This window comes from Elgaria multicarinata, chromosome 9, assembly GCF_023053635.1.
Source record: "Elgaria multicarinata webbii isolate HBS135686 ecotype San Diego chromosome 9, rElgMul1.1.pri, whole genome shotgun sequence".
NCBI classification, from domain to species: domain Eukaryota; kingdom Metazoa; phylum Chordata; class Lepidosauria; order Squamata; family Anguidae; genus Elgaria; species Elgaria multicarinata.
In genome coordinates this window covers 43,019,326-43,032,771 of record NC_086179.1, presented here as the reverse complement: position 1 = coordinate 43,032,771, position 13,446 = coordinate 43,019,326, and the positions used below count along the sequence as shown (strand labels likewise).

At 42.9% G+C, this 13,446-nt stretch overlaps 1 protein-coding gene across 1 annotated transcript in view; it reads right to left on the bottom strand.

Annotated features, from left to right (window-relative positions):
* The window catches only part of CDK17 (cyclin dependent kinase 17), an 88,082-nt gene that overhangs the window by 46,923 nt on the left and 27,713 nt on the right, over positions 1-13,446 (bottom strand). Inside the window, exon 2 of the mRNA XM_063133744.1 lies at positions 8,688-8,836. Coding sequence (XP_062989814.1) covers positions 8,688-8,805 — 118 coding nt within the window. The 5' untranslated portion in view covers positions 8,806-8,836. The remainder of the gene's footprint in view (positions 1-8,687; positions 8,837-13,446) is intronic.

Genomic DNA, 13,446 nt, shown 5'->3' with positions numbered 1-13,446 from the left:
GTTTTATACTGTTGTTTTTATATTTTTGATGGTTTTAAATTTTGTATACTTTTTATTGTTCACTGTTTTTAACTTTTGTAAACTGCCTAGAGAGCTTCAGCTATAAATTAAATAAATAAACAAACAAACAAGCAAACAAACATCTTTTATTGCCTAGAACTCTTCTTCCTCATCTGCAATGGTTTTTGTTTGCTGAACACTTTCTGCCTGGTCTGTTCGTGGTTCCAGAAAATCATGTAACATAAAAACTCCACACTTGCAACTGATGCTGCACAAGGAATTTGGGACTTTGTCTGGTTCCCTGCAAGGGAACAGCCACTCTATCTTTACTGCTTATTACACTTTCTGCCTGGCTCTCTTAAGTGCTTTGAACCCTAATGTTGTTCTAAGAGTTAAGTCTCTGAATAAAACTATGTACTTGCTTCTGGTCTGTTCCTTAATCTAAGTTCTGAGCTATTTGCTCTCAAGTTAACTGATCTGTAACTCCTAAACTTAAATGCCATGACTTCTGAAGTGTGGTCTGCGTCACCTGATTCACCTTTGAATAAAGCGAAGTCACTCAATCTATGTCTCTGTCACCTTGTCCTATGGTGAGGAAGCTAGGTCCCCGGGCAACTACTTTTAATGTCATCATACATTGAATATTACACCCCTTTCCCCAGAATGTTGCACTGCAAGCTGGGATGGACAGTCCACCTAGGCAAGCTACTGGCCTCTGTCACAGAATCCCTTAAGCACGCACGCACGCACGCATGCACGCACACACTCACCCAAGTTGGCCAAAGTTAGCATGTAAGTGATAGCCTCAGGCTGCAGGAAACCTGCGAGGGACAGTCCACCTAGCCAACAGAAGATGCAGCCCTGACAATAACACAAGTGCAGGGAAAAGAGGATTCCAACCTACAGAGTACTAAGGGGTAAGAGAGACTAAGAGAGGGGAACCAAGCTGAGAAGATAAAAGGGTGGAATGGGAGGGGAAAGCAAGCGAGCTGGAAAAATAAAACGGAGGAAAGGAAACTTAAATGGGGAGGCAGATGCACAGCAGCGGCGAGGGAGGGCAGCCAACCATTCTCCCTTTGTCCCTCACGATCCACCAACTTTGATTTCTCCTCACAGTTATCATGTACTTATGAAAAAGGACTGATGCACAGAAGCATTCTACTTGTCTAACTGTATTTTCAAAAAGGATAGGCAGCACATAGTGAATCAAATGCTATTGTTTGCATTGTGTCTTATATCTGAGAACACCACAGCACAAGGCGAAACTGGATGAAGTAACAGCAATGTTCAACCGCTGATAGTCTGCAGTGAAAAGCTTCCAATGACCAGACCAATGTTAACAAGGGTTGATACAAAGACATCCGACTGCTCAACCGCAATCCATTTGTGCTCATTAAATAGTAATGTTCAGCTGTTGCCGTTCACTTCTCTGAAGGAAGCAACAAGCGAGGTTGTCAGAGGTCCTGTATTTTACACGACCACCCATAACATAGGAGAGAGATTGCATTTTGGAGTGCTCTGCCTTTAGTGCTGTGGATACCGTTGATCTGTCAAAGGAGTAGATGGGGCAAAAATCCAACTGGCCCCACAGGGGCAGTGGATGCCCCTGCGTCCAGCCCCCTGGGCCTCGACAGACGCGCCCGGTGGATTTTCACTCTATTGCTGGCTGCAGGACAGGACTGGGGCACAGGTCCAGGCAGAACTCACCTGAATATGGAGATTGTTATTTATTGATGTATTTATTATGGAAGAACTATGGGAAAAATCAAATAGACACACTGGCCCATGATCCCAAAGCCTCTTCTACCTTTTCCTGATCCTGTTCCACATAGATTTTCAACACAAGGCAATAGGCAAGAAGTCATGTAGGGAAGAAAGTAATGGGAATTCCCCCAAGGAAACTGTTAAGATGAGGAAGAAGGCTTCTTTCAGATGTTCAACATTTTACTTGAGAGCAATACTCCCACTGAAATTACACGAAGAAGTATTTATATTCTATCCAAATATGTCATAACCAATTGTGTTTACAAGCTAGAGAACCCAAGCTGGCGCACTTTTCCCCAAATCAGATGACTCCTGGCGCTACCAATCGAAAGAAATTATGCAGCTACATCTTAATGGATTTTGTGCAGCTACTCTCTCTCAGTGGGTTTTTTTGGGGTGGAAAGAAAAAAAGGCAGAAGAGGTGAAAAAATGTGAGGGTTACAAGTGGAAAATGCCTTTGCTTGCCCTCCCTCATAAAATTCCGTGAACGAGATGGGGCGATTGTACAATAAAAGCCTTGACTTGCAGGGGTATTATGGTAGATTCTGAAGTGCATCCACACTTAGAATACTACGTATAGTTCTGGTCACCACACCTAAAAAAAAGACATTGTAGAGCTGAAAAAGGTGCACAATATGGCAACTAAAATAATCAGTGGGCTGGAACATCTCCCCTATGAGGGAAGGTTACAACAGGTGAGATTGTTTAGCTTGGAAAAAAGGAGGGCAAGGGGAAACATGTTAAAGGTGTACATAATTATGCATGGTGTGGAGGGTGTGGCTAGGGAGACATTTTTCTCCTTCTCCCATAATACTAGAACCCAGGGTTATCGCATGAAGCTGATTGGTGGGAGATTCAAGATAAAAGGAAGTCCTTCTTCACACAGCACATGGTTAAACTATGGAAATTGCTACTACAAGATGTAGTGATTGTCACCAATTTGGATGGCTTTAAAAGGGGGTTGGATACATTCCTGGAGAAGGCTATCAATGGCTACTAGTCCTGATGGCTATGTGCTACCTCTAGTATCCAAGGCTGTAAGCCCTTCTACACCAGTTGCTGGGGAACATGGGTGGGAGGGTGCTACTGCACCCTGTCCTGCTTGTGTGTCCCTGGTCGACAGCTGGTCGGCCACTGTGTGAACAGAGTGCTGGACTAGATGGACCCTTGGTCTGACCCAGCATGGCTCATGTTCTTAAGGCAGTTTCCATTGCTCCACCCCCATGGAGAGTCCAAAATTAAAGGTAGCTGTGTTGATTCCTATCTAGATATATGTGTGTTATATATGTGTGCATGGGGTAGCTCCCAATAATATATTTTTGCTTGTAAAATCCATTCTGTGCCCCCCCAACCCCAACCCCCTGCCAGCTATTGTGAGGATTGCAGCTATGTGCAAGAGGAATAGAGGAGTCTGGGGGTGGCAGATGAGATTGTTATCCCTGGTAATCAAGATACCTCGGTTCTTCAGCTTTGTGAGCCTTGGCTCCACCACATCACTGCTTGTTTAGAAGCACCCTTAGATAAATCTATTCAAGATAATGACCCAATTATCCCTCCAGAGAGACAACTGCACACACGTTGTACCTTTCATTTATATCCCGACTTTCTTCCAGGATGGAATTTAAGGTGTTATACATAACAATTCCGAGGCAGGCAGCTTCAGCAAGCTAAAGCTGCTACATCACATGCCTTAAGACCATGCCCTGGTCAACCATAACATTTTAAAATGAGACTATTGCTCCCAACGATAAAATGTCCAAAGAACCATAAATGAAACCACTTTTTAAATGCTTTAAGTCCCTGGTTGATATTTAGTAAGCTGCGTCTTATGATGAAATCATTTTACTACTTTCCCACAGATCCCACAAAAGATTTTAGATTATTAAGTTTTACATCTTTCTGGATTCCAGCCATCAAGGGAAATGGTGAGTAGCTACAAGAAGCGCCAAGGAGCTTTTTCTTGGCAACTGCTCACCACAACAGGATATTCCGGCCCTCTAAAAGGAGGCAGGCACATACCCACAATTTGAATCTCTTCAGAGCAGTGATGGAATATTCTATGAGACATCAACTCAAAATGATTCAAGATGACCCACCCCTTTGAGCGGACCCTTAAATTAAACCAAAATAATAATTTGCGGATAGGGAGACTGATCAGGTAACACAGCTTGCAGTTCCTTCATAACAGATGATGGAAGCAGTGGAAATAATGGATTCTAGAAGAACAGAAATATTCTCATCCAATGCAGCATGAAGCGGTTGCTTAGGAACAAGATCGGGAAGCATTTAATATAGCAAGATGTCAAAATAAACCCTCTGGCAGTCAAAGGACAGAGAAACTCTCTACTAATATATTCAGCGCCCTTGTTGTAGTCATATGTAGCATAAAACTGTGTGTTATATTTGCGGCCACTGGATCACTTTGAAAGGAAACCCAATGACATACTTATGACAACAGTAAGCCTTATGCTGCATGTTTTGCCATGATGAAATCAATACTACAAGAACCGTGGGTAGGCTTCAAGGTGAACTAGAAATTGTAACGCTGCTCCTTAATGGTGCCATAAGAGAAATCACAACATTGCACAAACAGCACCTTAAATATCTGTCCCCATAAGTGTACATGCTATACATACATGATGTACAAAGAAAAATTTTGGTAGGGGAACATATTTCTATCATCAGGATGCTTCTGTTGTGGGTGCAGTGCGTTTGCACGCTACTGATTCATAGCCTGGATAAGCAGAGCACTCCACTGACATGGAAACACATAATAGCAGAGGTTCAGATTAAAAGAGACCCAAGTGCCTGCAACACTGCCACAGTAAATCCTGCAGTGCTCCATAGTTAGGTTCTTCTTGCTCACCCAGCTCCTTGTTTAAATCAGGCCTGACAACCTTGCAGTACATCTACTATGATTATATCACAAGGAAACAAGTTAATTTTGAACATGTCTTCCTGCACATACACTGAGGTCTTATTTTGTACAAAAGAAAACATCCTATTTCCCCAAACTTGTAAAGACTATACTGCTCACGTTCTGCTACACAAACAAACCTGTTTTCCCCATGACTTTTTAAAGAAAGTTGTTACTCTAAAGGCTGTTTCCAGATGTCACCCTGAATTATTTACCCCCTTACCAAACACAGAGCTGATGTGAAGTAACGTGGAATGGCTTTTCAATGGCAGGTGGACATTTGCCCCAGAAAATGAGAGAAATACTGCTCTGGGTCATTCTGTATTTCTCAGTGGGTAAGTGCTTTCAAACACATAAGACCAAACCAGCTTTATGTTTAGCCAGGAGGTAGCGAAGTTGGGCTGTTTTGACATTTAAAAGTTTACTATTTTAAAATATCTTAAAAGTGTAATGTTGAATATATTTAGTCATAAGTTGTCAGGTTTAACCTCCCCCCCCCCCACACAAGGGCAGTATCCAATTCAGCAATAGCGCTAATAAAAATTACATTGTGCTAACTTAAGTGACCTCTAGCACAATCCCTGGAACACCCATCAGCAAATGCTGTTGGCGATATGCTAGTGATCACTTATGCAGTCTACATTCGTGCTAGTGCTGAACAAGATACTGCCCAAGGTATATAAAAACACAGCATTCGAACTAGGAAATATTATGTGTAACGACCACCATTTTAAGAACCTGGGTACCTGCAGTAGCATAAAATGGCCACCTCGTGTAAACTTAACTGAGACTGGAGGCAAGGCCTCCTATCTCAAGACTGAGTTAGGAACCATCATTTAACACCAAAGAAATTAATTAAATTATGGGAGCTAATTGTTTCAACTCTGTTCAAAACTATTTGAGTTTCCTTCAGTTACATGGCAGCTTCCCATTCTGCAATTGTAATCTGAGATTCTGATTTTGCTTGGTAGATGCAGACACATTTACCTTTGTGCCTTACTGCTCACTTGCAGTACTTTGCACAACACCCCGTTCTCTTTCTCCTTCCTACACACTTTTCCACATGCACACACACAGAACGTTCCCTTCTGCTATGATTTGTTTCTTCTTCCCCCAAGGGTTTTAGTTCTATATACATACAGTCACTTCAAACCAAATGTCAGCAGCAGGGTTCTGTTCTTAAAGGCAGGAGGTGACAGTTCTAGCCATGACTCCATAAATGTATTTTATACAAGAGCAGTACACATAAGCACTGAATTTCCTTATTGTCTGTTACACAGCAAGGCAGGCACGCAGAGCGGCCAGAATTTTGCTGCATAATGGCGAGTCAAATCATCATAAGCTATTATGCATTCTAAATTATCTGTAAACAGGAAAATGCATGTGAGCAAAGAAGAATATTCTCTTTCAAACACACATATATGTATTAGGCTAAGTGCTATCTTTCTCTTTCTCTCAGAGTAATGCTTTCTGGGAAGTTAGGTCATTTCTGAAGTAACTGTCATCTGGATGGTGAATTGCACAATGTGACTCATTCTTAGGCCTGAGCAATGAACATCTACCTTTACTATAAATTATACAAAGTAATGAAAAATATACATGTTTCCCATCTACCCATCTACCCCTAGCCCACATAAACATGAATGGTGACCACTACTCCAAGAAATAATGAGCATGCAATTAAAGGGAATAGCAAGTACAGCTGGAGTTTTATTGATGCTTCCTGCAGCAGCTCCCACTCCTACAGAGCTTTAATAAAAGCATTAGCTGTCCAGGTAGATTTTCTTATTTGCAAATAAATTCTTGTCTTCTGAATTTAGAGAAGGCTGCAGAGGGCTATGTAGAATTTCGAACTAGCAGGGAAAAGGACTTCAGCATCCTACATATCTCATTGCCTCTCACCGCTCCACCACATGTCTGGTTGAACCAAGATAATTATCTGGTTCATCTGTCTGGCGAGGAGATGTTTGCACTGTCCTGGACGGGGTTGCACTCTCCCTAAAGGATCGGGTCCATAGTTTGGGGGTGCTCTTGGATCCAGAACTGTCACTTGAGGCACAGGTGAACTCAGTGGCAAAGAGCACCTTTTATCAGCTTAGGTTGATATACCAACTACGCCCTTATCTGGACAGAGATAGCCTAGCTACAGTTATCCATGCTCTGATAACCTCTCGTTTGGATTACTGCAATGCATTATATGTGGGGCTGCCTTTGAAAACGGTCTGGAAGCTTCAGCTGGTACAAAACAGAGCAGCCCGTTTACTAACAGGGACTGGCCAGCGAGATCACATTACACCAGTCCTTTTACAACTTCATTGGCTGCCAGTCCAGGTCCGGGCCTGATTCAAAGTGCTGGTATTGACATTTAAAACCCTAAACGGTTTGGGGCCAGGTTATTTGAAGGAACGCCTCCTCCCATATGTACCTGCCCGGACCTTAAGATCATCTACAGGGGCCCTTCTCCGTGAGCCCCTGCCAAAGGAAGTGAGGCAGGTGGCTACTAGGAGGAGGGCTTTCTCCGCTGTGGCACCCCGGTTGTGGAATGAGCTCCCTCAGAGAGGTCCGCCTGGCGCCTACACTGTACTCCTTTCGTCGCCAGCTGAAGACTTTAAATTTAAATTTTACTGTTTTAACTCTGTATTTTAATCTCATATCAATTTTGCTGCGTGGTTTTATCTTGGTTGTGCTTTTTATACTGTATTTTGTATTTGTGCTTTTAACCTGTTGGTTGTTTTATTATGGTTTTAATTTTTGTGAACCGCCCAGAGAGCTTCAGCTATTGGGCGGTATAAAAATGTAATAAATAAATAAATACATGAATCCCCGTCTCATATATCACATCCCAAAGGTAGATCTCCAGATGTTTTGGACTTCAACTTCCAGCATTTCTGACCATTGGCCACACTTGCAGGGGCTTCTGGAAACTGAAGTTCTGAACAGCTGCAGATCTATCTTCTGCTCACCCCCAATCTAATCTACAACTCTGCCTAGATCATTCTTCCATCTCACCTAGCACTGACTATCAACAGGAGTTTTCCAAGATCCCTGGCAGAGGTCCTCCCCAGTCATGCTACCTGAGATCCATTAAATTAGCCTTCTCTAACCTAGTGCCCTCCAGTTGTGTTGGATCACAACTCTCATACTTCCCAGCCACCATGGCCAGTTGTGGGAGTTTATGGGAGTTGCGGTCCAACACATCTGCTGGGCACCAGGTTAGGGAAGGCTGCTTTGACTAGATTTTTGCAAGGAATTGGATCTGGGACCTTTTCATGAGAAGCATGACCTCTACCACTGACCTATGGGCTTTGGCCAAATTATGCAAAGTAATGAAAAATATACAAATTAGGGAGACATGCATAACTTCTCCAGGTCATTGATTCAGCTTTTTTGGCACAGAATCTGTGTTACCTCTGCACAGAAATGTGAAACACTGAAATGCTGCTGGTAGTAAGTGAATATCTTGGTCATACAGCAACAATCCCATCTGTTATACCGCAAATTCAAGCTAACATTCTACTGGTCATGCATATTCAGTGCTTCTAAGAACCCAAGATTTTGATAGCATAGCTTCTACTTTCTAAACAAAATGTTTCATCTACTGAAATTAAAGCACTAGCAAGAAATTGAAAACAAGGTGTAACATGAAAAAGAATTTCGTAACTCAACCAATGAATTTAACTGCTACTGCTATAAAATTACAGAAGTAGCAAAAATGACAGTAATTACAAATCATGTTTCTAGAGCTAAATATATCAAAATAACCTATAATATCTATAGAATAAACATAGTGGCAATTTGGGAACATTCACTTTAAATCTGTAACCCATCAGAAGATCTATAATACACCTAATTTGCAATACATCAAGAATTAAACAGCATGCACTACAAAACACTACCAAAATAACCAAATTAAAACAAATGGCTATAGCTAATTCCAATCATAATAAAAACATGCTGGTTTTTGTAATACTTGATAAAAAAAATTAAATGAAATGTATATATTTACCGTTATCTTTGCTACTGTTTTCTTCAATTGTCATTTGTTCGGCCAGTTCAGAGAGCGATTCATCAATAGTCTGGCTTCCACGTAACGTCAGGGAAAGTCTCCTCTTGAACTTTTTCATTCTATCAGCAATACGTCTGGCTTAAGGAAGCCTGTTAAAACAAGAGAGTTCTTATTAAAAACCTTTAGGATTCAAAAGAAATCATTTCAGCTGAAAGGATTTAGGCTGGCATGGGGTAGGGGATGCTGTGGGTGGAATTGCTGTGGGTGGAATTATTTGCAGAAGGAGCAGAGCTAACAAGTCTAAGACCCTCTGGATTGGAAAGTACACTAAAAAATCAAAGATCCTATGGATTCTTAGAAGAACTTCTTCCAACCACTTTCTCAGCCATCAAGATAAAAAAAAATTTGTGATTTTCCAACTGGATCCCTCTTCCATGCAAGTAGTAAAACCCTAAACCCAAACCCTGCCCCAAGAGAGCAATGAAGACAATCCTTGATGGATATAGCCAGAAATAGCGTTCCACAAATGTGGCCTTCAAATAACTACTGGCCAGGGCAAATTACTTCCTAGTGGCTGTCTGCCTAATCCCAGAAAAATGTGAGAAATCCCTCCCTTCCGAGAGGAAGAGACAGACCGCACCTTACTCCTGTCCTTGCGGATTTGGAGGACTCACTGCTTCCAAATGCCTTTTAATCCCGGCACAAATCTACAGAACATGCAATATTTCTCCCATGTATACAGCTATCACTCAAAATGAAGAAATAAGCAAATGAAGAAACAGAATCCTATCTAACAAAAGAGTTGGGAAGGAGAGGGAAATAAAGTCTTTTCCTTTTGGAACAGCAGCTAGTCAGCTTCCCTAAATGGAAATGAGCTCATTTTACTTGACCGGTTCAAAATTGGACAGTGTTTCAAATAATGGTGGTAGAAATATAAAGGGAAAGCAAATCAAGAACTACAATGAAAATTATTTCAGATGTTTCCTTTTAAAATTAGTAAAACATAGTTGTTTCTATTTGCTTACATTTATTGTGCTTAAATGAGCCACAACTTACAGAAACACATTTGTACAAACAAAGTTCACATACGTGGAAATAGCTTTCACGACAAAATCTATGAAGTATGATTTAAACTGCCCACCACCTATCAATGTGTGTAAGAAAAGCATTTTAAAACAAAGTTGCAATAAGCCGACTGACACACAGGGTCAACTACATTGTTAATTGATGATAGGATCCTTTGGATTAGAGACCAGAATTCTGCCAGATTCAGACATCAAGGAAAAGGTATGGTTGCTACTCCGTTCTGGTTGCTTCCCATGCTATTGCAGTAACATTTTAACCCCAACGATGAAACAGGAAGGACAGGTAAAATTATTACCCATACCAGTTTTACCTTCTCTAGGGGCTCATCTATTTTTACATTGTGATTTTATTTCTGATGTGCAGCTAAGGACTTAAGACTTAGATATCGCTTTTAGCCCAAATGACCTATAATGTTGCAGCAGTTATAACAAAACACGCAAATTATTCTCCCTTCTACAGAAACTGTGAATGACAATATCAACTATTAGTATTGGTGAAAACATTGCTACTCTGGCAAAATATATATTTCTCCACTGGTTTGCCAATGCAAATTAAAAGTAGCAGCATTTGGCAAGAGAAAAATTCTGCTTAAGGATAGTTTGTAATCTATTTCTAATCATTCTTTGCTCAGAAGAGAACTAATTTAGCATTCAACAACATAGTTGACTGCTGCATATTTTAAAAGCATGCCCTCCTAAAAGCTACAGATTTGTAGTGCTATCATATGCATATTTACTCGAGTCAATCCCACTGTATTAAATAGGGCATAGGATTGCAGCCTTAAACATATAATCAGTGAGCCAAAGTGTTGTAGTGCTTAGAGTGTTAGACTAGGACTCAAGAGATCCGGGTTCTAGCCCCCACTCAGCCACGGAGCTCACTGGGTGACTTTGGGCCAATCGCTGACTCTCAGCCTAATCTACCTCACAAGGTTGTTGTCAAGATAAAATGGAGAGGAGGATGACGACTATGTGAGCTGCCTAGGGTTCCTTGCAATAGGAAAAAAGACAGGATATAAATGTAACAAACAATAAAAAATAAAATAAATGAAATGTTCAAGAACCATACCCTGCCATTAACCTGAAAATAAATGCCCTTCATTTAACCTGAAATCAAATGTCATTAAGAGTGCAATCCTATGCATGTTTAGACAGAAATAAATACCTACAAGTGTAATTCTGGAATTTATAGGACTTTTTCTGTCTAAACAAGCATAAGATTGCACCCTAGAAGATATATCTGTTTCCAGTGGAAACTAATAACATTTCTAAGCACACTACAGCCTTAAACAGAGTAGTTGCTGGCTGAAGGGTAAAAGAAAATCAATCTTAAAAAATGCAGGGGTTAATAACCTGATAGCCCTATTCCCCTTCTATGAAGCACTGCATTCATACTACTGTTACTTCAAGCTGATGTGGCAAGGGTTATGATGCTAAACCCACAATGCAGATGCTCATCTCTTCCAACAATATCCATGACTCAGCCAACCTCCAGCTCCAGAAACTTAAAGAAACCAAAAGCAAGCCCACAAAATAAATCCTGCAGCATTTCTGCAGCCTGAGCTGTATTCAGTAGTCGATTTGGGAGAGTCAAAAGGATGGGTTATGCAAGTCAGTGCAAATATACAGAAAATTGGCCCACCTTGCCTTGGTTCCGAGGTGGTTCTGGCTCAGCCCGAGGCGCCCTGACGCCAAAGCTGATTGGCTCCGAAGCTTCGGGGCATCTCAGGCTGCTTCGCAGCAGCAGCAGCAACAGGTAAGCAGGGAGAGCGGGGAAAGGGAGGCTTTTCTAGGTGCTGGCTGTGCAGCTGGCATCTAGAAAAGGCCAAGTCACCTCGGAGAGCCCGAATCTCGCCTTGGCTTTGGCACCGAGGCGAGGCAGCCAACCCCCAAGGCACCCAGAAAAGTGGAAGTGCTCCAGGGCTGCTCCGGGGTCTCCGAACCAGCCTCTGAGGCGAATTGGGGGTCCCTGCACAGCCCTTAATCCTTAGCACAATTCACTGTGGTATTAAATACCATGTTCTACTGATAGGCAATTGTAATACTAGACAAAGTAATTTATACAACATCCTCAGCTATTAAGAGAAAGTAGTGAATGTACCAATACCTTTTGCTGTTAAAGATGATACACATGTTTAACATATGTTTTGATTTTAAAGATGCTTTATTTTACCTTTGAGTGTACAGCTAGAAACATTCACGCTCTTGTCCTGGCTAGATAGTTTTATAATTATTCTATTTTTGCATTTTCAGGATAGTAAATATTTCCCTCTGAACAGAGATAGACAGTAGGGGCCTTGCTAGACCTAGCCGGATAAGCCGGCCTGGAGGCGGGGCGATGGCGCACTGACGTTAGCTTCCAGACCCGGGACGCGCAGGGACATTGGGATCCCTGCAGCGTCCGCCATTTTTTTTTAAGTTTAAAGGGGCCACATGCGGCCCGAAGACTCCATACCAGGTAAGTCCGTTTTTTAAAAAAATGAAACCCCCCCATCCTGATCCCCCCCAAGACATCCCCCAGCCCACTCTGTCCCCCCTGCCCTCCCCATCCCTAATGCCCGTTCCGTCCACCCTCCCTGTCCCCGGCCTTGCCTTGGCAACGCCACTTGACCGCTTGCTCGGGCGGCGGTGCCCGCCGCTTGCCCGGCCGATGCTGCCCCCCTGGGCGGCGGCGCCTGCCGCTTCCCCGGACAGCGGCGCATACCCCCCATGCCGGGCATTGCCCAGGCGGCGGCGCCCGCCGCTCTCTCTCTCACCCGCCCTCCCCCTTGCCATCCCCAATGCCTGCTCTCCCCCCCTCTTGCCGGGTCTGGCCTTTCTCCCCCTGCCCCATCCCCCCCGGAATCCCCCCCCGCCCCGATGGGCACAGCGGTGCTGTGCCCAGTCCGTGGCTTTTCCCAGCTACTCATGAGTAAGCGAGTAGCCGCAAAAAGCCATGGAAGTCGCTAGACGTTCTGCAGTCCCGGCCTCAGGCTGGGACTGCGGAAAAGCCGCGCCATAAGCGATTTTGCTTATGGCGGCTTTAAACAGGCTTCAGTGCGGCCTGGGCCCGGATTCCCCTGTGCGTCATGAGGACACACAGCAGGGAAACCGGGCCTCACAGCGCGCTAAGGCCTCGTCTAGCAAGGCCCTAGGTCCTGCTAACGGGTGATAGCAAATTCAATTTGGCTCATCTTTCATTATGGAAGAGATCGCATTTTATCAGGCCACATCTTGTTGGCATAGTGTGCAGCTTTCAAATTAAAGAAAAACACATTAGACAAACAACAATCAGATTGTTACCAATCAGGAAGATCTGTTGCCAGATAAAGCTCTGTCTAGCTCAAACCCCGAAAAAGCCAACTTTCATATCACCTCACTTATTTGGTCTCTTACCTCTCTGAGATTAATGTTGCCACACTAATTTACACCAGTCTTAAAATCCGGGAGGATGGACAGCCCAGTACATTTCTGCATACATTCAAGTTTCTGATACATAAATGACAAATCAGATCACTAGAACAGCAGGTCCCAGGAAGAATAACAAAATTATGGGCATTAGTGTCAGTCTGTGACAAGAAATAGGGGGAGAATAAAGGGTAATTAGTAATTGAAAGGCAGCTAATGTCTGTATAATGCACCAGAAACCATCGCAGTCAGCAACAGAACACTGGAAAATGCATGACCAGTGAGAG